The 25528-nt window shown below is 50.1% G+C and overlaps 1 protein-coding gene across 6 annotated transcripts; it reads right to left on the bottom strand.

The window, feature by feature from the left end:
* Positions 1 to 11047: 11047 nt before the first annotated feature.
* On the bottom strand, positions 11048 to 14935 carry LOC118884768 (leukocyte immunoglobulin-like receptor subfamily A member 6). 6 transcript variants are annotated; one of them, XM_036832656.1, is made up of 7 exons: positions 14506 to 14935; positions 14312 to 14347; positions 13843 to 14127; positions 13393 to 13695; positions 12871 to 13167; positions 12309 to 12611; positions 11048 to 11500 (listed from the first exon to the last, which is right to left on the bottom strand). In XM_036832656.1, the coding sequence occupies exons 1-7, from the start codon at positions 14537 to 14539 to the stop codon at positions 11364 to 11366; spliced, it is 1395 nt and encodes a 464-aa protein (XP_036688551.1). In that variant the 5' UTR covers positions 14540 to 14935; the 3' UTR covers positions 11048 to 11363. The 6 variants fall into 6 exon arrangements, with proteins under 6 accessions (XP_036688551.1, XP_036688553.1, XP_036688550.1 ...); XM_036832655.1 differs by lacking the exon at positions 11048 to 11500 and adding an exon at positions 11515 to 11692; XM_036832658.1 differs by lacking the exon at positions 14312 to 14347.
* Positions 14936 to 25528: the final 10593 nt, after the last annotated feature.

The raw sequence follows: 25528 nt of genomic DNA on the forward strand, positions 1-25528 counted from the left end.
CACCATCTCTAAAGAAAGAACCTCCTATATCTATATCTGTATCTATATTTAAACCTGTAATCTATAGATGATAGATGATGGATTGATAGAGAATATAGATTAGATAGATAGGTAGATAGGTAGGTAGGTAGGTAGATAGACAGGTGGACAGACAGATATACAGACAGATAAATTTGGTTACAGATAACCTCGCTATCACTAGTTCTTCAAGTATGAGAAGTCACATATTTCACATCAAACTTTCTACTGGCTGTCTCATTTTCATTGCAAGGCATCACTCTTTTTTTCAACTTTATGGAGATATAATTGACATAACATTGTGTAAGTTTAGGTGCACAATATGTTGATTTGATACACTTCGGTGCCGCAAAATGAGGTCCACTGTGGCATTAGCTAATGCCTCCACCACCTCACATAATTGCCATTTCTTTTTTTTTTTTTTTGTGGTTAGATCTACTCTCTCAGCAACTTTTAAGTATAGAATACAGTATCGTTAATTATACTCACCATGCTATACATTGGAGCCTTAGAAATTATTTATCTTTTTTTAAAATAAATTTATTTATTTTATTTATTGATTTTTGGCTGTGTTGGGTCTCTTGCTGTGCACGGGCTTTCTCTAGTTGCGGTGAGCGGGGGCTACTCTTCGTTGCAGTGCACGGGCTTCTTACTGCAGTGGCTTCCCTTGTTGCCGAGCACGGGCTCTAGGTGCACGGCTTCAGTAGTTGCGGCGCACGGGCGTAGTTGCTCCGCGGCATGTGGTATCTTCCTGGACCAGGGCTCGAACCCGCGTCCCCTGCATTGGCAGGCGGATTCCTAACCACTGCACCACCAAGGAAGCCCCCAGGGAAGCCCCCAGGCTCATGTTCTTTTTGACAAATCAGAACCCCTGGTAGGAGGTAAAAATTAAGCAGTAAGGCAGGGACTACAGCACCTCTCTGTGTCCATCCAGCCTGTACCTGTGGATGGGGGGCAGGGCAGGGGCTCATCTCCTGCCATGTCCGTGCCTTCTCCGTGGTCCCTGCTTCCATGCGGCACCCCTGAGACTGGCACTGTGAACACCGCCCCCTCCTTATGTCACTCCAGCCTAGTGGTGGCACCAGCATCCTGCCCTTACCTATTGCTGGGTAGTCTCACTTCCCCTGTTTGGTTTCCTAACTTATCCTTCACCTGGATACCAGTATTGGTTACCTATTGCTGCTGTAAGAAATTGCCACAAACATGGCGGCTGAAAAGAACACAAATCTATTATTTTGTAGTTTTGGAGTCAGAAGTCTGACACAGGTTTCACTGGGTTAAAATCGAGGTGTCAGCAGGGCTGTGTTCCTTCTGGAGCTCTAGGGGAGAATCAGTTCCTGTGCCTTTTCCAGCTTTGAGAGGCAGCTCGAACTCCTTGCTTCATGACCCTGTCGTCTGTCTTCAAAGCCAGCGCTGGTTGGCGGAGTCTTTCTTACGCGCTCTTACTCTGATGCTCAGTCTCCTGCTTCCTTCCTTCTCTTATATGGACCCTTGTGATGACACTGAGCCCGCCTGGATAATCCAGGATACTCTCCCCATCTCAAGGTCACCTGCTTACCAACCTTAGTTCCATATCCAATTTCGTTTCCCTTGGAATGTAACATAACACATTCATAGATTTGGAGTATTACGATGTGGACATCATGGGGTACAATTATTCTGCCCACTATAGTACCCAATTTCCTGTATTAAATAGTCTTTTATCTAAAATACTTGGAGCATTTCCTGTTGTTCTGACTGGACCCTGACTGACACTTCCACCAGAAAACTTTGGGATTAGGAAGATTGGCTCAATGGGTAGCCATTCCGGACAAGAGCTCTCTGACCTGTGACCACAATCTCCAGGGGCTCGCTGGGTGCTGACCACACAGGGGAAGTGACTGTAATAACCATGACATCTGTAGGTCCCTGCATGTGCTGAGGTCACAGGGCCCACGAGGAAGCTGTTCTGAAATAGTATGTCTGGGAGCCCAGGGACATGGGCTCCATCATCCTGGTACAGGCTGAACCTGTCAAACCCGAGATGGGAGTCTACTGAAGAGTCACATGCTGTCCTTGAGGAACCATGGGGTTTGGCCAGGCTGACAGGGAGGCCTTGTCCTGACCACCTGGGGGAGAAGGAGGCCCAGCTTAGAGAGGAAAATGGGGAGCCCCTTCCCCTCCCTGTGCTCAGAGGTTCCTCCTCCTTCCCACGTCTCTAAGGCTCCTTTCCAAACCAGGGGAACCCATGCCCCATGGAGATTCCTACGCCACAGAGACATGGCATCTCCTACAAGAAAAACATCTGCTCAGAACTTTGAGCAAGTGCCAACTAGCGGACTCTTACTAGATGTTGATAATGTAAAATTAGTTGCATAAAACAAGACAGAGTAGACAATGAATAGAAGAATAACCTGCGTTGAGTGAAATGATGTCAGCTCACACGAGAAACACATGACATGATGGAGCCTACAACAGAACATTCTGGAATCTCAGGGGCATGGTATACGGTTCTCTCCCTCTTCTGAAAGCAGGACAGCAGCAGTAGTACTCTGCAACGCCTACCCTCATGGAACTGCTGGAGAACTTGAGTTATTGCCTCGTCCTCATATCCCCATATACCCCCATCTCCCTCTTGCATCTCCCTCCCTCCCACCCTCCCTATCCCACCTCTCTAGGTGGTCACAAAGCACCGAGCTGACCTCCCTGTGCTATGCGGCTGCTTCCCACTAGCTATCTGTTTTACCTTTGGTAGTATATATTATGTCCATGCCACTCTCTCACTTCGTCCCAGCTTCCCCTTCCCCATGTCAAGTCCATTCTCTACGTCTGCATCTTTATTCCTGTCCTGCCCCTGTATGCTAACACATATGTATGGAATCTAAAAAAAAAAAAAAAAAAAAAAAAGGTTCTGAGGCGTTTTATTTTAAATATAGCAGTGTGTACATGTCAATCCCAAACTCCCAATCTATCCCTCCCTCAACGCTGCCCCCCTGGTAACCATAAGTTTGTTCTCTAATTCTGTGAGTCTGTTTCTGTTTTGTAAATAAGTTCATTTTATACTTCATCTTTGTAAAATTTTACAGAATAGTTGTTGTTGCTGTCGTTGTTTTAACTGAATAGTTTGAAGTATCAACTGGCAGATTTTCTAGATTTGCTTCAGTGGAATTTCAGAAAAAGGATGATAATGATTTGCTATCCAGTATGTGCGGGTGAGTACAATAAAATCTCCGGAAATGGCTGGATAGTTACAATAGAGTCCTAGAATAGCTGGGAGATTACTAAGTGGTTGTGGGATTTTGAAGACCATCCTACAAGTCTTGAGACTCCACTGTTAGCTTCAGAGCTGGCGGGCTGGGTTTGAGGAGAAGGAAGAGTGTCCATGGAGACACCCCTTTAAAAAGAGGTCCAGGTCCTTGCTTTGTAACACTCTGTGTGCTCAGAGCCTGGGGCCAGGTCAGGTCTCAGCATGGTCTTGGTTTACATTGAGTTCCATTTAGATACTGGACTCAGCAGAGGAGGACGTAGGGCTCAGGGAAATGGGAGTGAATATTCTCTCTGAGAGGGTGCAGCGGTTCATGTGGGCATATGTCACATCCTGTGTGTCTTCTGCTGTAGGGTCCTGAGAGGAGAAGGGTAAGAATGACGTACTGAGACATGATCTCTGAAGGCAGGAGCATTGGATACGTGGAAGGGCTCAAGTTATGGTGAGGGTTTGGGCTGGGAGGATTCACCTCGCCGTTCATCATTCGGTCTTCCATGGGCTCTGGTTCCACAATGGCAACATCTGCAAATGGAAGAGAGTCAAGGCTTTTGGGGGGATTCTTCCAGATCCCCACATCTTTGACAGGGACACCAAAGCCAGAAAAAGGTAGTGGTGTGCCCGAGGTTGCTCAGCCTGTCTACCCCACTAAGTCAAAAAACCATCCCATATACAACCCCAGGCGTACACTGACTGTCTCTGGATCCTGTACAAACCCATGGATCCCATCCTACATCTTCTGTTATAGACCGTCCTCTTCTGCAAGTTAGGAGATTCCCCAGCACTGAGGAGCATGTAGGGGAGAAGGAGGGATGGTTGTAGGTTGAAAGAAAGGAGGGGTTCCATGGGTCTCTGGAAGATGTTCCATCAAGGGTCTCAACAGCAAAAATCACAGTTTAACCTACAGGAAATGAAAACACAATAATAAATTTATTTATTTATTATTTATTTGTTTTTGGCTGCGTTGGGTCTTCGTTGCTGCGCGTGGGCTTTCTCTAGTTGTGGTGAGCGGGGGCTACTCTTCGTTGTGGTGCGCTGGCTTCTCATTGCGGTGGCTTCTCTTGTTGCGGAGCACGGGCTCTGGGCGTGCGGGCTCAGTAGTTGTGGCTCGCGGGCTCTAGAGCGCAGGCTCAGTAGTTGTGGCGCATGGGCTTAGTTGCTCCACGGCATGTGGGACCCTCCTGGACCAGGGCTCGGACCGATGTCTCCTGCATTGGCAGGCAGATTCTTAACCACTGCACCACCAGGGGAGTCCTGATGGATCATATCTTCTTTATCCATTCATCTATTGATGGGCACTTAGGTTGTTTCCATGTCTTGTTTATCATAAATAATGCCGTGATGAACACCGGGGTGCATATATCTTTTCAAATTAGTGTTTTTCTATTCCATCGATAAATACCCAGAAATGGAATACCTAGAGCATATGGTAGTTCTATTTTTAATTTTACAAGGAGCCTCCATACTGGTTTCCACAGTGGTGGCACCGGTTTACATTCCCACCAACAGTGTATGAAGAATAGCTTTTCCCCACATCCTCACCAACACTTTTTATTTCTTGCCTTTTTGATAATAGCCATTCCAACAGGGGCGAGGTCTCATAGTGGTTTGGACTTGCATTTCCCTAATAATTAGTGACGTTGAGCATGTTTTCAACATGCCCGTTGGCCTTCTGTATGTCTTCGTTGAAACATTGTCTATTTCCTTCCTCTGCTCATTTTAAAATCAGGTTGTTTGTATTTTTGTTGTTGAGTTGTATGAGTTTTTTAAGTATATTTTTGTCATTAACCCCTTGTCAGATACATGATTGGAAACTCTCGCTTCGCATTCCATAGGTTGTCTTTTCATTTTGTCAATTGTTTCCTTCACTGTGCAAAAGATTTTAGATTGATGTAATCCCATTTGTTTATTTTTGCCTTTGTTTCCTTGCCTGAGGAGACAGATTTAGAAAGATATTGTTAACATCAGTGTCAAAGAGCGTACTCTGTTTTGTTCTAAGAGTTTAACGTTTCTAGCCTTACATTCAAGTCTTTAATGGATTTTGAGTTGATTTTTGTGTGTGGTATGAGATAGTGGTGTATTTTTATTTTTATTTTTCATGTGGCTGTCCAGTTTTCCCAACACCATTTATTTATTTATTAGTTTGTTTGTTTATTTATTATTTTTGGCCATGCCACGCGGCATGTGTGATCTTAGTTCCCCGACCGGGGATTGAACCTGCGCCTCCTGCATTGGAAGCACGGGGTCCTAACCACCGGACCGCCAGGGAAGTCCCCCAACACCATCTACTGAAGAGACTATTCCTTCTCTAGTGTATGTTCTTTTTTCCTTTGTTGTAAATTAATTGTTCATATATGTGTGAGTTTATTTCTGGGCTGTCAATTCTGTTCTTTGATCTATGTATCTGATTTTCTGCCACTATGATACAGTTTAGATTTCTATGGTTTGTGATATAGTTTGAAATCAGGGAATGTGATACCTCCAGCTTTGTTCTTTTTTCTTAAGCTTGCTTTGGCTCTTTGTGGTCTTTTCTGGTTCCATGGGAATTTTAGAATTTTTTTTGTCCTATTTCTGTGGAAAATGTGCTTGGGATTTTGATAGGGATTACACTGAATCTGTAGATTGCTTTAGGTAATATGGACATTTTGACAATGTTATATTCTTCAACACATAAGCACAGAATAGCTTGCCATTTATTTGTGTCTTCAATTTCTTTCAACAATGTCTCATAATTTTCAATGTACAGGTCTTTCACCTCTTTAGTTAAATTTACTCCTAGGTATTTTATTATTTTTATTGCAATTGTAAATGGGATTGTTTTCTTAATTTCTCTTTCTGCTAGCTCATTTTTAGTGAATAAAAATGCAACAGATTTTTGTATATTGATTTTGTATCCTGCAACTTTACTGTATTTGTTTATAATTTCTGATAGTTTTTTTGTTGGAGTTTTTAGGGTTTTCTATATATAAAATCAAGTCAACCAGAAACAGTGACAGTTTTACTTCTTTCTGTCAAATGTGGATGGCTTTTATTTCATTGTCTTGCCTAATTGTTTTGTCTAGGACTTCCAATACTATGTTGAAGAAGAGTGGTGAGAGTGTGCATCCTTGTCTTATTCCTGATTTTATAGGGTTCGCTTTCAGTTTTTCACCATTGAGTATGACGTTACCTGTGGGCTTGTCATTATGGCCTATATTGTGTTGTGGTAAGTTCCTTCTGTACCCACTTGAGTGAGAGTTTCTGTCATAAATGTGTGTTGAATCTTGTCAAATGTTTTTTTCTACATCTATTGAGATGATCGTATAGTTTATGTCCTTCATTTTGTGAATCTGCTGTATCACATTGGTTGGATTATGGATGTTAAACCATCCTTGCATCCTTGGAATGAATCTCACTGGATCATGATGTAAAGTCCTTTAGTGTAACATTATACTGAATGGTGAAGAGCTGAAATCTTTTCCTCTAAGATGAGGAACAAGAGAAGATGCTCCCTTTCCCCATTTTTATTCAACATAGTAGTAGAAGTCCTAGCCACAGCAGTTAGTCAAGGAAAAGAAATAAAACGCATCTAAACTGGACATGAAGAAGTAACTATTTGCAGATGGCATGATACTATACATAGAAAACTCTAATTACTCCACCAAAACCTATTAAAACTAATAAATGAATTCAGTAAAGTTGCAGTAAAGTATACAAAATTAATACACAGAAATCTTCCACTTTTCTATACCTTAAAAATGAACTATCAGAAAGAATATCAAGAAAGCAATCCTGTTTAAAATTACTTCAAAAAGAATAAAATACCTAGGAATAAATTTAACTGAGGAGGTGAAAAAGCTGTGTTCTTAAATCTATAAGGCGTTGAAGAAAGCAGTATTTTTTTGGATATGTCTCCTTAGGCAAGGGCAACAAAAGCAAAAATAAACAACACGAAAGAACAAACAAAACAAAACAGAAACAGACTCATAGGTACAGAGAACAAACTGGTGGTTGACATAAGGGAGGATGGGAGGGGGGAAGGATGAAATATGTAAAGGGGATTAAGAGGTACAAACTTCCAGCTGTAAAAGAAATAAGTCATGGGGATGTAATGTACACATAAGGAATATAGTCAATAATACTGTAACAACTTTGTGTGGTGACAGATTGTAACTGGTTTTATTGTGGTGATCATTTCATAATCTTTGAAAATATCAAATCACTATGTTGTACACCTGAAACTAGTATAATATTGTATGTTAATTATAAAGCAATAAGAAAGAAATTCAGTGAGAAATTACCAGTTTTCCAGAAGACCCTGTGGCTTCCATCTTGAACTAAAGCTTCCAGCATCACCATACAGATTACCACCCTAATGAATTACATGGAAATCGTTTCCTTCTTTTACTATAGGGTCAAGATTAGTTATGCCTCCCTAAATAGTAAATCTTGTCTCCTCTTGAACATTATGTATGTAATGGAATAATATTACAGTCATGCTTCTTAAAATTTTCTTTTATTTATTTAATACCATGTTTCAAAATTGATCTGTATTCTGTCTGTAGTTTCAGTTTGTGAATTTTTACTGCCATATAATATTCCATTGCATATATATAAACCACAAATTTTTAAAAATTAACAAAAAATTTTATTGAAGTATAGTTGATTTACAATATGTCAATTTCTGCTGTACAGCAAAATGATTCAGTTATACCTATATATATTCTTTTCCATTATGGTTTATCACAGGATATTGAATATAGTTCCCTGTGCTATACAGTAGGACCTTGTCATTTATCCATCTTATATATAAATAGTTTGTATCTGCTAATCCCAAACTCCCAATACCTCCCTCCCCATTGGCAACCGCAAGTCTGTTCTCTATGTCTGTGAGTCTGTTACTGTTTCATAGATATGTTCATTTGTGTTGTATTTATTTATTTATTTGGATGCACCTGGCCTTAGTTGCGGCACATGGGATCTTCACTGCCGCATGCGGGATCTTCTTTGCGGCATGCAGGATCTTTAGTTGCGGCATGCAAACTCTGAGTTGCAGCATGTGGGATCTAGTTTCCTGATCAGGGTTCAGACCTGGGCCCCCTGCATTGGGTGCGTGGAGTCTTAGCCACTGGACCACTAGGGAAGTCCCTTGTGTCATTTTTTAGATTCCACATGTAAGTGATAGCATATGGTATTTGTCTTTCTCTTTCTGTCTTACTTCACTTAGTATGATAATCTCTAGGTCCATCCACATTGCTGCAAGTGGCATTATTTCATTTTTTTTCTTTCAGTTTTTTAAATAGATCTTTATGGGAATATAATTGCTTCACTAATTATTGTGTTAGTTTCTGTTGCACAGCAAAACGAATCAGCCATGTGCATACACACGTCCCCATACCCCCTCCCTATTGAACCTCCCTCCCATCCTCCCTTTCCCACCCTTTTTCAGTTTTTTATGTCTGAGTAGTATTCCATTGTGTGTATGTGTGTGTGTGCGTGTGTGTGTATATGTATACACACACATACGACATCTTTATCCATTCATCTGTCAGTGGACATTTAGGTTGTTTCCATGTCTTAACTATTGTATATAGTGCTGCTATGAATATAGGTGTATATGTATCTTTTTGAATTACAGCTTTGTCTGGATATATGCCCAGGAGTGGGATTGCTGGATTACATGGCAACTCTATTTTTAGTTTTTTAAGGAATCTCCATACTGTTCCCCATAGTGGCTGCACCAATTTACATTCCCACCAACAGTGTAAGAGGGTTCCCTTTTCTCCACACCCTCTTCAGCATCTATTGTTTGTAGACTTTTTAATGATGGCCGTTCTGACCGGTGTGAGGTGGTACCTCATTGTAGTTTTGATTTGCATTTCTCTACTAGTTAGCGGTGTTGATTATCTTTTCATATGCCATCTGTATGTCTTCTGTTAAACCACAAATATTAATTGTGACATTGATGTCTATGGTTTTTGTCTAAAATGAATGACACCTCTGCCACTATTCTCATGAATGTGCTCTGTGTCCAAGCTCATACTGCTTGCCATAGGACAGAGAGATGAAGTGCTGGGGCAACGAATAGTGACTTTATTCAGAAAGCCAGCAGATCTAGAAGATGGCGGACTAGTGCCCCAAAGAACCTTCTTACCCGAGTTAGATGGGTTTTTTTTTGGGGGGGGGGCATCAAACAGTGTTTATTAAATGTAAAGTAGCCCTTGCCCCATGGGGAAGAAAATTCCAGGGAGAACAGAGAATAATACAGATTAAATACCCACCTGTGCATTCACACTTTCTCACACACACACACACACACACACAAAGCGGAGGAGGTGTGGCTGGTTGTTGAACACTTTTTGATGCTGGAATCCTTTGTTCTTGCAGCTGTCCGTGTAGCTCTGGTCATAATGTTCCTTTAAACCTCCAACAAGAAAAGGTTGCTCTCTGTTGTGCAACTTTTTATCTCTGTATGTATGAAGTGATAAACCTTTAAAGGTCAGAGCCTTGAGAATGGGCTATTCTGTATATTTCAAGCTATAGGCAACGTTCTTTTGCAAAGGTGCATGATTGAGCACAGGCAACACAGCACAAGGGTTGGAGCTAAAGGAATAGGTCCAATATGGAGTCAGGTTTGTTCTTCTCTGTTACAAACATATCATATGCATATGCACACACTTTCCTCTAGGGTACACAGTAATGGGCTAGAGATGCGTGTCTCTTCCTTTTAATGGATAATTGTTGTCTGCCTTCCTCATTGACTGTTAACACTTTGAACTCTCACCAGTTACATATTGGGATTCTAGGCACTCAATATTTTTTCCCACAATTAACATTGCCATTGTTTTCTATTTACCTTTAATGTGGATGTAATAGGATTTTGGCATCATGCTTTCACTGTCACTGTGGCATGACATTGAGGTGGAAATTACCATAAATTTTAAACTTTCTTTTTTTAAATTAATTAATTTTTTTTTTTTTTTGGCTGTGTTGGGTCTTTGTTGCTGCGCCTGGGCTTTCTCTAGTTGCAGCGAGTGGGGGCTACTCTTTGTTGCGGTGCGCGGGCTTCTCATTGTGGTGCCTTCTCTTGTTGCGGAGCACGGGCTCTAGGCGTGCGGACTTCAGTAGTTGTGGCACGTGGGCTCAGTAGTTGTAGCTTGCAGGCTCAAGAGCGCAGACTCAGTAGTTGTGGCGCACGGACTTAGTTGCTCCGTGGCATGTGGGATCTTCCCGGACCAGGGCTCAAACCCGTGTCCCCTGCATTGGCAGGCGGATTCTTAACCACTGCATCACCAGGGGAGCCCTAAATTTTAAAATAGAAGATGACCTATGTGTACACTGAGATCATCAGTGAGTGTGCTGCAGCTGGTTTATACTCACTTGCACATTCCAGCTCTGCATACACTGCATTCCCACTGGCACCTTGAAGTTGACCAAAAAGAGAGTATTTGCACCAAAGAAACAGATGATTGCCACAGTTAGGGCTTTTGAAAAAGTGATACATTTTTAGAGCCATTTTAGCAGCACACCCACTGGCTGTCACTTCAAATACCATTGTGCTCATTCAAACACCTCGTGTTTCTGGAGAAACTGTACTAGGTGTTGTCTCATGAGGAGGGAATAGATTGATGGGTCCAGGAAAAGTTTTAGGGAATAGTTTTGGATTTACCTGTTCCAAACTGGAGACTGTTTTCACCCATTTATTCAGTTATTAAAACAGAGTCTGTGTTCTGGGATGAACGAATAAGGGTCAATGACACACATTAGCGAAGGTGGAATTTAAAAATAAACAATGTATTACATGAAAGTGGGCCAGAGCAAGAACATGCGTAAGGTGTGGACGCAGACCTGCCACGTGGGATGCGCCTCACGGCACAGGGCTGAGAGGGGACGGGGCAGTCAGCGAGAGTCACCACTGGTGGGGAGGGAAGGCACCACGGCTAACCGAGGCCCAGGCCTCCACAGGGACTCCCACACCTTCTCCTGCACCCACACCGTGTCTCTCCCTCCCCGGTCAGACAGTTCACACAACACGTGCTGCAGATTCTCTTCCAGAACCTCCTGGGCACATAAGGTCATGTCCAGGGCCCCGCCACTCGGGACGGTGCATGGTCCTCTCTTGTGTTCAGCTCCTGGCTGCATCTTGGGTTCCTCCGTGGCCGTGTGGAGCCTGAAAGAGCAGAATCCCGAGGCCCAGCAGGACCAAGCCAGCCACGCCCATCCGGATGAGATTCTCCACTGTGTAGCCTTGGGGGTGTGAGGCTAGGATTTGTGGACAAAGAGGTCACAGAGGTCAGAGCAGATCAGAATCACCCCAGAATCCAGGGTGTCCACCCAGGGAACCCGCCTCCCCTTGACAGGACATGACGCTCGGGGCCCAGCCCCATATCTGAGTGATTTCGCCTCTCGTGGGATCTGACGTGTTTTGTGATGGGTGGATGGCGTCAGCTGCTCCTGAGAAGCATAAAGTGAGGGTGTGAGTGAGGAACTGGGGAGACACGAGCCCTTCTCCCAGGTTCTGTGTGCTCAGTGCCCCCAGTTCTCATATTACAGCTCCTACGCAGTTCCTTAATGAACCCTTCTCCCAGGTTCTGTGTGCTCAATGCCCCCAGTTCTCATATTACAGCTCCTACGCAGTTCCTTAATGAACCCTTCCTCTAATGTGCCAGGTCCCCTCTGCCCTCCTCATTGCATTCTCTCAGCCTCCCTGTGTTCTTTGAACTCAGAACCTGCTTTTGAATCACTTTGGAACCGAGTTGGCTGTGCCCCCGGTGCTCAGGATTAGTGAGAGAAGTGGTCTCTTAATGCAGAAATAACTGAGTGCTGTGTGTCCTGTGTTCAGTCTGAGATTGAAGACCCTGTAATCTTATTCTCCTACTTCTGGGAGTTCCCACTGATTCAACAGCTGAGGACCCAGGATCCAGTGATGAGAGTTTGGAGTCAGGGGCATTGAATGTCCTCCTCTCTGGAGCCCCGCTGTGTCCCCTCATTCATTACTACCTCAGACATTTCTGGGGACAGAGCCCTGAGCTGACTGAGTCATGAAGGGACAGGGTCAGGGGCCCCTCACCTGAGACCACGAGCTCCAGGGGGGCACTGGCGTGTGACAGCAGGTAGGGGTTACTGCTGAGTGAGCTGTAGCACCTGTAGGTCCCACTGTGGGCTGAGGTCACAGGACTCATGGAGAATTCGGCCTGGAAATGCCGACCTCGGTACTTTGATCTAAGACGCAGTGGGGGACGGGCTGCCTCCTCCTTGGACAGAAGGAAAGTGTCCGTCCTGCTCCCTGACTGACACAGCAGGGTCACGTTCTCTCCTGAGGCCACCACGGGGCCCGGCTGCACCGAGAGGGAGGGCGTGTCAGGGAACCATCCTAGAGAGAGGAAGGGGGGTGAGGGGCTGCCGGCCCCCCTGGTTCTGAACTGCGACTCAGCAGGGCCTCCCTGAGGCCCCTCATCGCTGTCTGTCTCTGTTTTCTCTGAGTCTCTCCCTCTCCCTGCCCACCCCCGTCTCTCTCTGTCTCGCTCCCTCCCTGGGGACCCCGCACGCCTGGTCCCAGCATCACCACCTGGGGCTCCCCCGGCAGGGCCTGTGCAGAGTCTGGGTCCCTGACCGACCCGCTGGCTCCTCACCTGCCACCAGGACGTCCAGGGGGTCGCTGGGGGCCGACCACGCGGAGGAGAGGCTGTGCCCACCGTAGCATCTGTACCGGCCCCCGTGGGTGCTGGTCACCGGGCCCAGGGGGAAGTCGGCCTGTGAGAGCCCAGCCTGGGGCTGCCGGCCAGGGCGCTGGGGGAGGGCCTGTCCCCCCTCCTGGGACAGAGCGAATCTGTCGTAGCCGACGTCAGAGCGACACTGGAGGGTCAGGCTCTGTCCAGAGGCCACGACAGGGCCCTGCGGGGTCAGGAGGGAGGGCTTCCCAGACACACCTGGGGGAAGACCAGCCCTGGGCTGTAGGGGCTGGTTCCTCCCGTGAAGCCCCTTCTCCCGTCCTGGTCCCCAGGCCTCACTGTCGCTCACACTCTGTGTCTCTGTCCTGTGCGCCCCACTCCCCCCTCACCCCACCCTCTCATCTGGGACAATCCTGGGAGAAAAGCATCTAATAATCTGTCTCGTGCCTCAAAGTGTGTGAGGCCAGGGTGGGACTTCCTCACCTGGGACCAGGAGCTCCAGGGGGTCACTGGGGGCTGACCACACCTGGGGTTTGTCCCTGTTAAAGCCGTGGCATCTGAACGTCCACCTGTGGCTGGGGGTCACGGGACCCACGGGGTGCAGGGCCTGGGTCTGCCCATAGGGGCGTCGCTGTGCATCCAGGGTCCAGGAGGACTTGTGTTCTCCTTCCTTAGTCAGAATGAACCCGTCCAATCCCTGCCATGAGCCACACCGGAGGGTCACGTTCCCTCCCGAGGTCACCACAGGGCTCGGCAGGGCTGAGAGGGTGGGTTTGTTGTGGACCCCTAGGAGAGAAGGAGGGAGCTTGTGAAATGGGGCTCACACCCCCCTTCCCTCCCCCAGGGCTGGGCTGTGAGAGGGACACACCCCTGAGAGCAGACCCCCTTCCTGAGGGCAGAGCCTGAGGCCGGGACCCCCGAGTGTCCTCTCACCTGTCACCACCAGCTCCAGGGGGTCACTGCGCTCTGACCAGACAGTGGGGCTGAGATAATAACAGTGGTATCTCCCTGCGTAGGGCTGTGTCATGTGTGGGATGGAGAACTTGCCCTTGTCCCTGGGCTCCAGTGGGGGCTGTCTGTCCCAGGGAGCTGAGCTTCCCTCTTTATCCAAACGGAACTCCCGGGCCCCCAGGGTCCCCTGACACCAGATGGTCACGGGGCTCCCCCAGGGGATCACAGAGCCTGGCTCAGCCCAGATGGTGGGTTTGGGGAGGGTCCCTGGAAGGACATCAGAGGCTGGGTCACAAGGCATCCTCACCCCCAGGTCCCCAGCTCTCAGCCCCAAACCTCCCAGACTCCCCCTCCTTCAGCCCAGAACCGCTGTTCCCCATCCCCATTGCCTGGGGGTGGCCCCTTGTCCCCATGAGCAGGAGGGAGCTGGGACACCTGGGGACAGACTCACCTGCCTGCACGTGGGTCCTCAGGCCCACACGCAGCCCTGGAAAAGAGACCCCTGTGAGAGATTTGCCCTGAATCCTGAGCAGCGCCTCTCCTCCCCGTAAGCCTCCTGAGTCCTGGGGGCTCCTGACAGAGCAGCCTGGCTGTGGGGGGGGTCCCTCCGTGCCTAGGGCTTCCCCTCCCCCTCCTCCATCTCACCGAGGCAGAGCAGGGCCGTGAGGCTGGGGGTCATGGCGTCTCGTCCCTGTGGTCCAGGCGGTGCAGATGGAGGAGACCACGGTGCCCTCAGGACGGAGACCCGAGGGTGTGTCCACCGGGAGGCTGGTCCTCCCCGTCACGGGGCTGTCACGTCAGCAGCCCCACAGGAAGGGGAACTGCCCCTGCTTGACAGCCTGGCTCTCATTCCCATGACAGACCCGGTGTCTTCCTGAGACGCCCCTTCCAGGTGAGGGTGACCCGGGCGCGTCCTTCCCTCTCAGAGCCTCGCCGTGGGGTCTCCTTCATCCTCAGCCCGTCCATCAGCACGTCCCTGTGGGGGCCTCACCATGGACAGGGGTCACCGAGGCCCTGGAGATGCTTCAGGGAGGATGCAGGTTCCTGCTGCCCCGCAGAGCTCAGATCAGCAGAGACGCACGTTTAACATCTACCTACAGCTCCGTGGAGGTCAACGTGGCAATGAGCACAGAGGAGAAGTTCAGGGAAATAAGGAAGGAAACATGCCTCCTCCCCTGGCCCCGCGGTGTGGGTTTGCTTTCTATCTCAGCCCCCTTCAGGGACTTCTCCCTTTTTCGTGCATCAGCGATCACCCCACCTTCCTGGGAACAAGCCCCTGAGTCGTTCCTGCCTGCTTGGTGGCCCTTGATCCTTGGACAGGGCTCTCCTCCCCGTCCTGTCATCCTGCCTGGAAGCTTAGGGGACGTTGATTTGAGTTAGAGGTCTCACTTTGAAGGAAAACATCTCTATTTAAATCTGTCCCCACTGCTCTTGTAACCTTGAGGGCAGTGCCCTTTCTGAGCCTGAGTTTCCTCCTCTGCGTGTTGTCACGAGCCCCACGCCTCGGAGTGGCTGTGAGCTCAGTGGTGTCAGGTTCATTGCAGGATCGTCATTGTTAATTTCCAGAGCAGGTGACAACAGGAGTGGGTGGGACAGGAAAGGACCCTGGGCTCAGACTCCACGGCAAAGTGGGTGATTGTGGTGCCCACCCAAGAGCCCTCCTTGCTCCTAACACTGAGAAATGCTATTTTGAATATTTCTGAAACACGTACCCACAGACACATGCAGAAAAAGAGAAAGAAAGTTCCCCAAATGGAGAGGGAACCAGAGCAAAGACGAGGGAACTAGGCTGAGTGGCCCCCGCTGGCCGGGATCACCAGGGGGTCATAGGGAGGAGGTTCCCACCTGTGTGGACAGAGAGAGGGACCCAGGGCCTCACAGGCGGGGAGGGGTCAGGGCTCCAGGTGAAGGCTGAAGCTGCGGCCCCCCTTCCCCGCGTTTCTGGACGGGCACTGGGTTGGCTCTGCTCCCTGCCCCAGGCCCGTGGTCAGCATTGAGCCACCTCCCCTGTGTGGCATGAAACAGACTCAGTCTGGGATTGTCAGCCATGGGCGTCCACCCTCGTGGGAGTGTGAGGGTCCCATTGGACCATCCCCGAGGGCACAGCCGTGAGCAGGTGCTAAGTCTGAGACGGTGGAGAGCCCGGGGCAGGAGCGGCTGCAGCGGTCTCCCCTGGTCGCCTGACGCCCAGCACAGCCCTGGGAGAAGCCTTCTAGGAAAGATCGGGAGTGTGAGGGGAGCGCCTTTAACAGGAATGGACATCACAGTGACCCAGTAACGATGACAGTGCTACGGACAGCCGTCTGCTGACGCATGGGGGTGTCCTAGGCAAGGAAATAGAGTCAGTAGGAAGCCAATAAAGAGGTGAAAAAAATATATAGAACATACTTGATGTGAATATCTTGATTGTATAACAACACAATGAGTGACTTTGCTGAAATAAAAATACGAAAAAAAAGAATCAGTAGGAAAATACGACAGTCGATTTAAATTAAGCGTGTTTACATATCTGAAAAAGAAAGGGAGGCAGCCGTATGGATTATTTTATAGAAGAACTGGCAGTTATTGAAAAGAGTCAGAAAAGGTAGAGATGAAAAATCCAGTAGAATCAACACATTAAAAAATGTCATCCCATCAAGGACAAGACAGCTGAGGGACCCATTATGAAACTGAATACAGTATTGAGGAAATGTTCCAGAATGAAGGTTAGAGAGACCAGAAATGGAAATTCAAGATACTTGGGGAATAGAATGAGGAGGGCCAACGAACGTCATACCTGTTGTAAGTGTCAGAAGGAAAGGTCATGACATACAACAACAGCCAAAGAAATAAAGAACTGAACCTTTTTCAGAGATGAGGACAGGCCAGCTAAGTGCTAGGACGCATGTATTTAAAGTGACATCTGTATCTTAACCCTTCATGGTCAATTAAGAAAATGAAGGTTCAATTAAAAAAAAAAGTATCTCAGACTGAATTGTACACTTCGAAACGGTTAATTCTATTTTGTGTAAATTTCAACTGAAAAAAATCAAGGACGACTGTCCTGGGGCCCTACAAATGTCCTGAAACTACTTCCTGTAGAAAATGCAAATTACCATTAAGAGAATGACAAGCTCATTGGGACCAGACTACCCCCTACCAAAAGGCGATGCCAGAAGATACTGGAGAAATCCCTTCAAGGAATTCGCTGGGAAGAATTTTACACTGAGCCAAATTATTTTTTATTTTATTTTTTAAAAAATTTATTTATTTATTTATTTATGGCTGTGTTGGGTCTTCGTTTCTGTGTGAGGGCTTTCTCTAGTTGCGGCGAGCGGGGGCCACTCTTCATCGCGGTGCGCGGGCCTCTCACTATCGTGGCCTCTCCTGTTGCGGAGCACAGGCTCCAGACGCGCAGGCTCAGTAATTGTGGCTCATGGGCCCAGTTGCTCCGCAGCATGTGGGATCTTCCCAGACCAGGGCTCGAACCCGTGTCCCCTGCATTGGCAGGCAGACTCTCAACCACTGCGCCACCAGGGAAGCCCCAAATTATTTTTAAGGGACAAAAGTGAAAGGCTCATCAGAGGGTAAATCCCTAAATACGAGGAGATTCCAGGCACCACGTCTGACCTGTGGGAGCTGTGTCCATTCCGCTAAGCCCACCACGTCAGGCTGCGTCTTCCTGAGAGATAAGGAGGGTTCTGCGGGGAATGGATCCCTTACCCATCACATGTATGTTCCTCTCCTAGTAGCTGAGTCACACACTTAGTTTGAAATAAGAAATGTTTTCAAGTAACTTGATAAAGAGAGAATGAGAGTGAAAGAAGGCATTTCCAGAGACGCAAGTTCTTAGATATTTTACTATTTTCACACTCAATGAAAGGAATACTAAAGATGTAATGGAGAAAGTGAGATGTAACATGAGAAAAAAAGCACCGAAGAATTAACAAACACAACTTGTACACACACCCACAGATGCACCCACACGTGTGCACACAGACACACATGTGCACATGCACATACACGTATATAGAGTACCCATATTTCAGGTAAAGTATAATGAGAACCTTGTCTTCTCTAATGGAGGAGGAGAATGCATAGTTGTTTAGAAATAAAAGTGTAAATACATATGTTAACATGGGAGTAACTGCCTAAAATTAGAAATGGAATAACTACCAAGGTGCTTGGTGTAATTAAATGAAAGAAAAAATTTTCGGCTTTATTGAGATATAAGTAACAAAAATTGTATATATTTAAGATGTACAACTTAATGTTTTTATTTTTTTAAAAAACATTTATTTATTTATTTATTTATTTATTTATTTATTTATTTATTTGGCTGCGTTGGTCTTAGTTGTGGCACGCAGGATCTTCGCTGTGGCAGGCGGGATCTTTCGTTGCGTGCGCAAGCTCCAGAGTGCACGGGCTCAGTAGTTGCAGCTCGTGGGCTTAGTTGCCCCGTGGCATGTGGGATCTTAGTTCCCTGACCAGGGATCCAACCTGCGTCCCAAGCATTGGAAGGTGGATTCTTAACCACCAGACCACCAGGGAAGTCCCACTTGATGTTTTTATATACACTTACCTTGTGAAATAATCACCACAATTAAGCTAATTAACATATCCATGACCTCACATACTGAACATTTGTGTGTGAGTGTGTGTGTGGTGAGAACACTTAAGGTCTATCCTGTAAGCAAATTTCAAGTCTACAATGGAATACTGTGAACTCTAGTCACATCACTGTACATCACATCTCCAGAAGTTACTCGACTGCGTAACTGAAACGTTGTTCCCCGTGACCAGCATCTCCCCATTGACCCCTTTCCCAGCCTCTGGCAACTACCATTCTCCTGTGTTTCTAAGAGTCTGACTATTTTAGATCCCCCAGGGAAGTGAGCTCGGGCTGTATTTGTCTTTCTGTGTCTGGCTTATTTTACTTCACATAATGTCCTCCAGCTTCATCCACGTTTCCCAGATGGAAGGATTCCCTTCTTTTTAAAGGCTGAATAATATTGCAGTGTGTGTGTGTGTGCGCGTGCGCGTATCTCACGTTTTCTTTATCTCTTCATCTTTCGACAGGCATTGAGGTTGTATCCATATCCTGGCTAATGTGAATAATGCTGCAGTGAACATAGGAGTGCAGATATCTCTCTGAGGTCCTGGTTTCATCTGCTTTGGGTATATACCCGGAAGTGGAATTGCTGGATGTTATGGTAGGTAGTTCTATTTTTAATTTTTTGAGGAAACTCCATACTGTTTTCCACAGTGGCTGCACCGATTTGCGTTCCCACCAACAATGCATAGGGTTCTCTTTTCTCCACAGTTTTGCCAACACCTGTTATCTTTTTTTAAAATTAACTTATTTAATTTATTTATTTTTGGCTGCACTGGGTCTTCATTGCCGTGCGCGGGCTTTCCCTAGTTGCGGCGAGCGGGAGCTACTCTTCGTTGCGGTGCGCGGGCTTCTCATTGCAGTGGCTTCTCTTGTTGTGGAGCACAGGCTCTAGGCGCGCGGGCTTCAGTAGTTGTGACTCGCGGGCTCTAGAGCGCAGGCTCAGTAGTTGTGGTGCATGGGCTTAGTTGCTCCACGGCATGTGGGATCTTCCCAGACCAGGGCTTGAACCCGTGTCCCCTGCATTGGCAGGCAGATTCTTAGCCACTGCGCCACCAGGGAAGCCCTATAGTGTCATATCTTACATTTAGGTCTTTAAACCATTTTGAGTCTTTTTTGTATATGGTGTGAGGGAGTGTTCTAATTTGATGACTTACATGTAGCTGTCCAGTGAATCCCACCACCTCCTTGACGTGAAAATGAGAGGCCACCTTCACTCTGCCCTTCATATCGTGGGGCTGATTCCATAGGTGCCGTGACGACTCTAAGGGCTCCTAGAAATCAGCACCCAGACAGAGGCGAGGAGGGCACCTGCTCTTTCCCCCTCTCTCAGCTGGGCATCTTCCCTTCATGCGTGTCTCCTCACTATGACCACCCAGTAGGCGCCAGTGACCTCAGTTATACTTGAGACATGAAGCCCCCTTCCTTCATCTCCACTCCCACCCCCAGGTCCGGTGGGAAGCGACCCTTCTGTAAAGGTTTAGTGGGGAAGGGCTAACAGAAGCTCAGCCCAGGACTGGGGAGACGGTGTCTCCTCTAGGCTAAGAGGACGCTGTTACCCAGCAGACACGGCGCTCGTGCCTGTGGGTGAGAGTCTGCAGCCCCAGTGCTGCCTGGAACAAGGACAGAGGGAGGGTGAGGCGTGTCTGCATCTTCATGTTGTTCTCAGCTCCGTGTCTTCCCTCAAAGTTCCCAGCTTCCGCCCTCCCGCCTCCCTTCTGCACACACCTAGCACGGCCTGGACCCTGCGGTGGGGTGAGTGGAGTAGAGGGACAGGGGCTCCCCCTGTACTGTCCGTCCCTCCGTGGGGTGGGGCCACCTGTGGCTGGCGTCCCTGTGTCTCTCTTCTCCTCCTCCAGCTCAGAGCCCTCCTGGGACAGGGCTGTGAGCCGAGGGTCTGGCTCCTCAATGGATGTGGGGAGGGGGCTCCTCACCTGAGAGCAGGAGCTCCAGGGGTCGCTGGGCTGTGACATCAGGGAGGGGGAGGTGCTGAGTGAGCTGTAGCACGTGTAGGTCCCACTGTGGGCTGAGGTCACAGCACTCAAGGTGAAGCTGGCCTGAAAGGGTGGAGCCGTGTCCTGCAGACGAAGGTTCTGGGGAGGAGTGAGTGACCCCTCCTTGGACAGATGGAGGGGATCGGACCAGATCTCAGAGCCACACTGCAGGGTCGTGTTCTCTCCCCAGGGCACTGAAGGTCCCGGCTGGGCTCAGAGGGAGGGTTTCCTGTACATTCCTGGGGGCGAGGAAGGTCGTGATGTGTAGAGAGCCACCCCCAACACACCCTTGACCCTGAGCTGAGGGACCACCATCCTCTCTCCAGGGACCCTGTCTGTGACCCCCTCTCAGCTGCTCTCAGCCCCCCTGTGTGGGTCTCTCTTATCTCCCGGCACCCGCTCCATTTTTCTCACTCACTCTCCCTGGACCACTGCCCTATCTCAAGGTCTGCTCTAGGACCCCCTCCCAGGACCCCATCCCCACCAGGGGTGACTCTGGGCCCAGCACGCTGAGCACACAGTCAGGACGTGGGGCAGGACAGGGGCTCCCCACCAGCACCAGGCTGTCTCCACGGAGCACGAGCGAGCCCGGCTGGGCTGAGAGGGAGGGCCCCCTGTACACGCCTGCAGAGAGGGGCAGTGGCACCGAGGGGGACGCTCACCCCACACTGCTCACCGGGGCTGCAGTCAGAGCTCTCCCTGGTCCTGCCAAGCCTCTCGCTAGTGGTTCTGCCCCAGGAGGGCAGTATCACTGACCCCCATCACCCCAGGGCTCACTGGGCACAAGGCTCAGGTCAGGGGTCCAGGAAACGATGGGGCTGGGGGCCCTCACCTGTGACCTGGCGATGCAGAGGGTCACTGGGGTGTGGCCACACACGCGGAGGGAGCTGGGAGAATCATAGCATCCGCAGGTCCCCCCACGGGAGGAGTTCACGGGGCCCACAGGGCACACGGCCTGTCCCCTCCCATGGGTCCTCGATGTCCTGTGTCGGGCGGGTCAGCACCTCCCTCCTTCAGCAGGTGCAAAGTGCCCGCTGCAGACTGTGAGCTGCGTGCCAGGGACACGCTCCCTCGTGAGGCCACCACAGGGCGTGGCTGGGCTGAGGGCGGGGCTCTGCGCACCCCTGAGGGAGGGGGAGGGGCTGGGTTAAAGGGGGAGCGTCACCCCGCTCACCGCAGGTGTGGGCTGCGAGGGGAGACGTCCGGCCCCCGGCGCCCACACTCTGCTCCCTCTGCCTGTGAGGCCGCCGCCGCAGTGGGAGGGGACCCGGGTCCTCCCTCCCGCCTGTCTCCACCAGGGGCAGGGGGTCACTCCGCTCTACCTGTCTTTCCTGCTGCGAGAGACACACTGATACCGCCCTGCAGGGCTTGAGCTCGAGGATTCAAAGGGGAAACTGGCCTTGTTACTGGAGTCCCGTGGGGCCTCAGCCTCCCAGAGTCCAGAGGGCCTCTCTCTATACAGACGGTAGACATCTGCCCTCGGAGACCCCGGACACCAGATGGTCACAGGGCTTCCCTTGGTGACCATGGGGCCTAGGTCAGCCCAGGTGGAGGGTGTCAGGTGGATTCCTGGGAAGGAATCAGACCCGAAGTGTCAGGGGTGCCTTTCTCCCCTCAGTTTCCCCAGCTGTCACCCCCAGACCCCTTCCAGACTGGTCACCATCATCCCAGACCTGCTGTGCTCCCCCCAGATGACCAGGGGCTTGTGGGATTGAAGCAGGTCTTGGGGGGGCTCACCTGCCTGGACCTGGTCCCATGGGTCTGGGCTCAGCCCTGGGAGAGAGTTCCCTGTGAGCGCCCATCCCCCAGCACACACAGATGCTCCAGGCCTGGTCTGGGCCCTGAGCGCTGGGGTCAGATCTGGGCCTGAGCACATCCTTCCTCCCCCACCAAGTTCTGCCCCCCCTGAGCCTTCTTAGACCTGGGGTCTCTCAGCTTCAGACCTGGGAGGAGAGGGGCCCCTTCCCCCTCCCTTCCCCAAAGCCCACCGAGGCAGAGAAGGGCAGTGAGGGTCGGGGTCGTGGCTGTGCCTCCCATGGTCCCCAGCCGTGCTGGTGGCTTACAGAGTCCACAGAGGCAGCAGGACAGACAGATGCACGGGGGGTGACAAGGGGCAGGCTCTGTGTTGCACGTTACCGGTCCCTTCATAGCAGCCGCTCAGAAAGAGGAACAGCCCCCCAGGGCCTCACGCTGCTCTCCCTGCAGGATGGGGCCCAGGAGACAGCAGGCTCTGGGACCTTCCAGACCACATCTGGGTCTCAGCAGACCCCACGCACTCTGCCTCGCCTCGGGCCAAACCCAAAGACGGAGAGTGACACTCGTTCCAGGACAGAAAGTTGAGGTCGCAGGGCGGGGCCTAGGAACAGCCCAGTTTGGGCTCCGATTCTTTTTTTTTGTTTGTTTTTTGCTGCAGAAATCTTTCCTGTTTCCCTTTGGCCCAAGGCTTGGAGAGGGCTCCAGGGTGGTTAACAAGCTGCCCAGTGGCTGCAGAGAGAGGCTTCAGGAGGAGCCCTGACCCCAGAGGGGCTCCTCACAGGCCGCTGGGCTCCGGGGGCTCCTAGTGGTGCTTGAGGCGGAGCCTTTGGGAGAGACGCTCGCCCAGCGCAGCCTGGGGGCCGGGCAGCCTGCGGAGGTTGGTCAGGTGGTCGCCCATCTCCTGGATGAGTTTCACCTGCTCTTCCAGGAAGTGGCTCCAGGAAGTCCAGAGGTGGGGTCTGCGCGGGGAGAACCCCGGGCCTGCGGAGCCACGGGGCCTGGTGCGGGTTCTTCTCCGTCAGCCGGGCGGCTTCCGTGGCGTCCTGGGCTTCACCCACTGCTGCTGGGACGGCTTCGGCACGTCCTGGAAGCGGGCGCGGCCACAGCGCTGCTTCTGCCTTTTCCGGTGAGCTCGGGCCCTCCGGCTTCTCCTCGGCCAGTTCGCCAAACGCTGTCTCACGCCCTCGCGAGCCGCTGCGTCGGGTGGAAAGAGAAGCGCAGAGACGGGTAGGTGTGGGAGAGCGGCAGATGCGCGTTACCAGGCGGGTGACGGCGGCCTCCACCCGGCGGAGTAATGGTGACGAATCTGGGAGCTCATGCTTGGTCGGCAGTACGGAGCTAAGCTCAGAAAATGGTGTGGGCTGGTCCCGGAGGCCGAGGAGAGCTGAGTGGGTGATTCCAAGGTTGTGACTGGAGAAAAGCTTGGAGGGTGGTCAGAGTCTGGAGGAAGGGGCGCCCCTGGGTTTGTTCTGTCCAAGCGCCGTGGAAGCGAGAGACACATGCGTGGCACCGCCCAGCGCACTGCTTGGTTCCATTTCTGATTCTGCCTTTCATAGAACCTGTGTGACCTTGGAGAAACCCGTTCCCTTTCCCGAGACGCTGAAAATGCAAAATGTGTTCCTTCCTTCCAATGTTTATTGAGCAGTTACTATATCCAGACATGAGATTCATTGGTGAAGGTGACCGATTCTTGCCCTGGACTCATGGAGCTCTGATGATGACAGCAGACAATACACATATTTAGACAATAAATAATTTGGGTCTAGTTTCGTTCAGTTGTCCAGAAGGAGAAAAACAGTGAGGCACAGTGACAGGTGGAAGCCCAGCAGCCTTGTGATGGGAGCGTGGGGACCTTCTGGAGAAGGAGAGACCCGGGCTGATAGAGGTTAGCGCAGGAGTGGTGAGGGGCCGGCACCCTGGGCCGGGAAGAGGGGGAGCTCTTCTGAGCGCTGGAGTTCAGGGGGTGCTGGGCCCTGCTCACACAGGGTCTAGTGCACCCTGCAAGCGTGCCTGGGTTTTATCCTTAAGACAGGAGGGTAACTTTCAGGAAAGGAAGGTATGAACACACAGCCGTGCTGAGATGGTCGCCACTCTGCAGGGACTGGACTGTAGCAGGGCTGTGACGGTGATAAAGAGTGATGCAGCTCCGGCACCAGTGTGACCACTAGGTGAGGAGTGGATCAGTACCTCCGTGGTTTATGAGGTTTCCTCATGTAACCCTTCCACAAATCCTACAACAGAATACCTTCGCAGTTGAGTGGGATGAATCAGGAAGACTTCTAGGTGGTTTGGAAAGGGGTCTCTGGTTTTCATAATCGGCTCAAAGATGACCCCTTGAGGAGACACAAGTGTGGTGATAACGCAGGTGTGTGTGTCTGGGGAGGGGCGGTGGTTAAGTGGGCTGAGCTTGCTTTGAGGTAGGAGTTAGCTTTGCTGGTCCTGAGAGGCCAGCTCCTTCTGCATCAGCCTCAGGGAGTGTCAGCTGGAGATGCTTGGAATTTACTTGAAGGCAGGTGGAGGCCCCGGAAGAATTATTTTTAGGGGAGGGTCCTGCAGTAGATCAGGTTGGGGCCATGAGAATCGAATTCCTCAGCTGGGAGTGAGGCCCTGGGGTGGAAGAGCCGGGAAGGAGGTGCTGGGTTGCACTAGCCAGTCCTCCTGAGTCTGCCGCCGAGCTTGGCGGTGGTGCTGGACCAGGGTCCTGGCTTCGCGGGGCTCGGGGCCAGGGCTGTGGGATGGGTTCATTGTACGTGAGGTGGAAGCGGGTGAAGCACTGAGGGCTCCTCCACCGTCTGCCTTGCTTGTCTAGCGGAGCCGGTGGGGCTGTCACAGAACGGATGACGCCAGGGGAGAAGGAGGCTCGGGGAGATGCTTCTAATCCTGTCCACTGACACACAGAGGAACCACCACCTCCCTCCTGCACTGGGAACGCGGTTTTGTTTCTCCCAAACTCTTCCTCTCTCTGACTTCCTTGTTTCTATCCACAGCAGCACCTCTGGTCATTCCTCTCCATCCAGACCTCTGAGTCGTTTCCGCGCCTCCCCACCTCTTGTCCCCCAGACAGTAAGCCTCATCTGATGCTGTGGACGGTGTCTCTGTGCTTTGGGTAAAACCCCATTTGGAGACAATAAACAGTTTGTTGTTGTTGTTGTTTATCCGTTTATCAGTGATGGACTTTTGGATTGTTGTCACTTTGTGTCTACTCTGAATAATTCTGTGAACACACTTGCATAGAAGTTTCTTTGCATACCTTTTTTGCAATTATTTTTCTTTTCTTGTTTTCATCGTGGTAAGAGCACTTAACATGAGATATACACTCCTTACCCAT

This window comes from Balaenoptera musculus, chromosome 19 (genome assembly GCF_009873245.2).
Source record: "Balaenoptera musculus isolate JJ_BM4_2016_0621 chromosome 19, mBalMus1.pri.v3, whole genome shotgun sequence".
Lineage (NCBI taxonomy): Eukaryota > Metazoa > Chordata > Mammalia > Artiodactyla > Balaenopteridae > Balaenoptera > Balaenoptera musculus.

Bases quoted from the DNA above. Each gene is read 5' to 3' on its own strand.
- LOC118884768 (XM_036832655.1), bottom strand. From the start codon at position 14,539: ATGACCCCCAGCCTCACGGCCCTGCTCTGCCTCG. The intron at 13,168-13,392 runs GTGAGGAAGTCC...GTCTTCCCCCAG, and splicing joins CCTGGAGCTCCTGGTCCCAG to GTGTGTCTGGGAAGCCCTCC. The intron at 11,693-12,308 runs GTGAGGGGCCCC...TATGCTTCTCAG, and splicing joins CCTGGAGCTCGTGGTCTCAG to GAGCAGCTGACGCCATCCAC.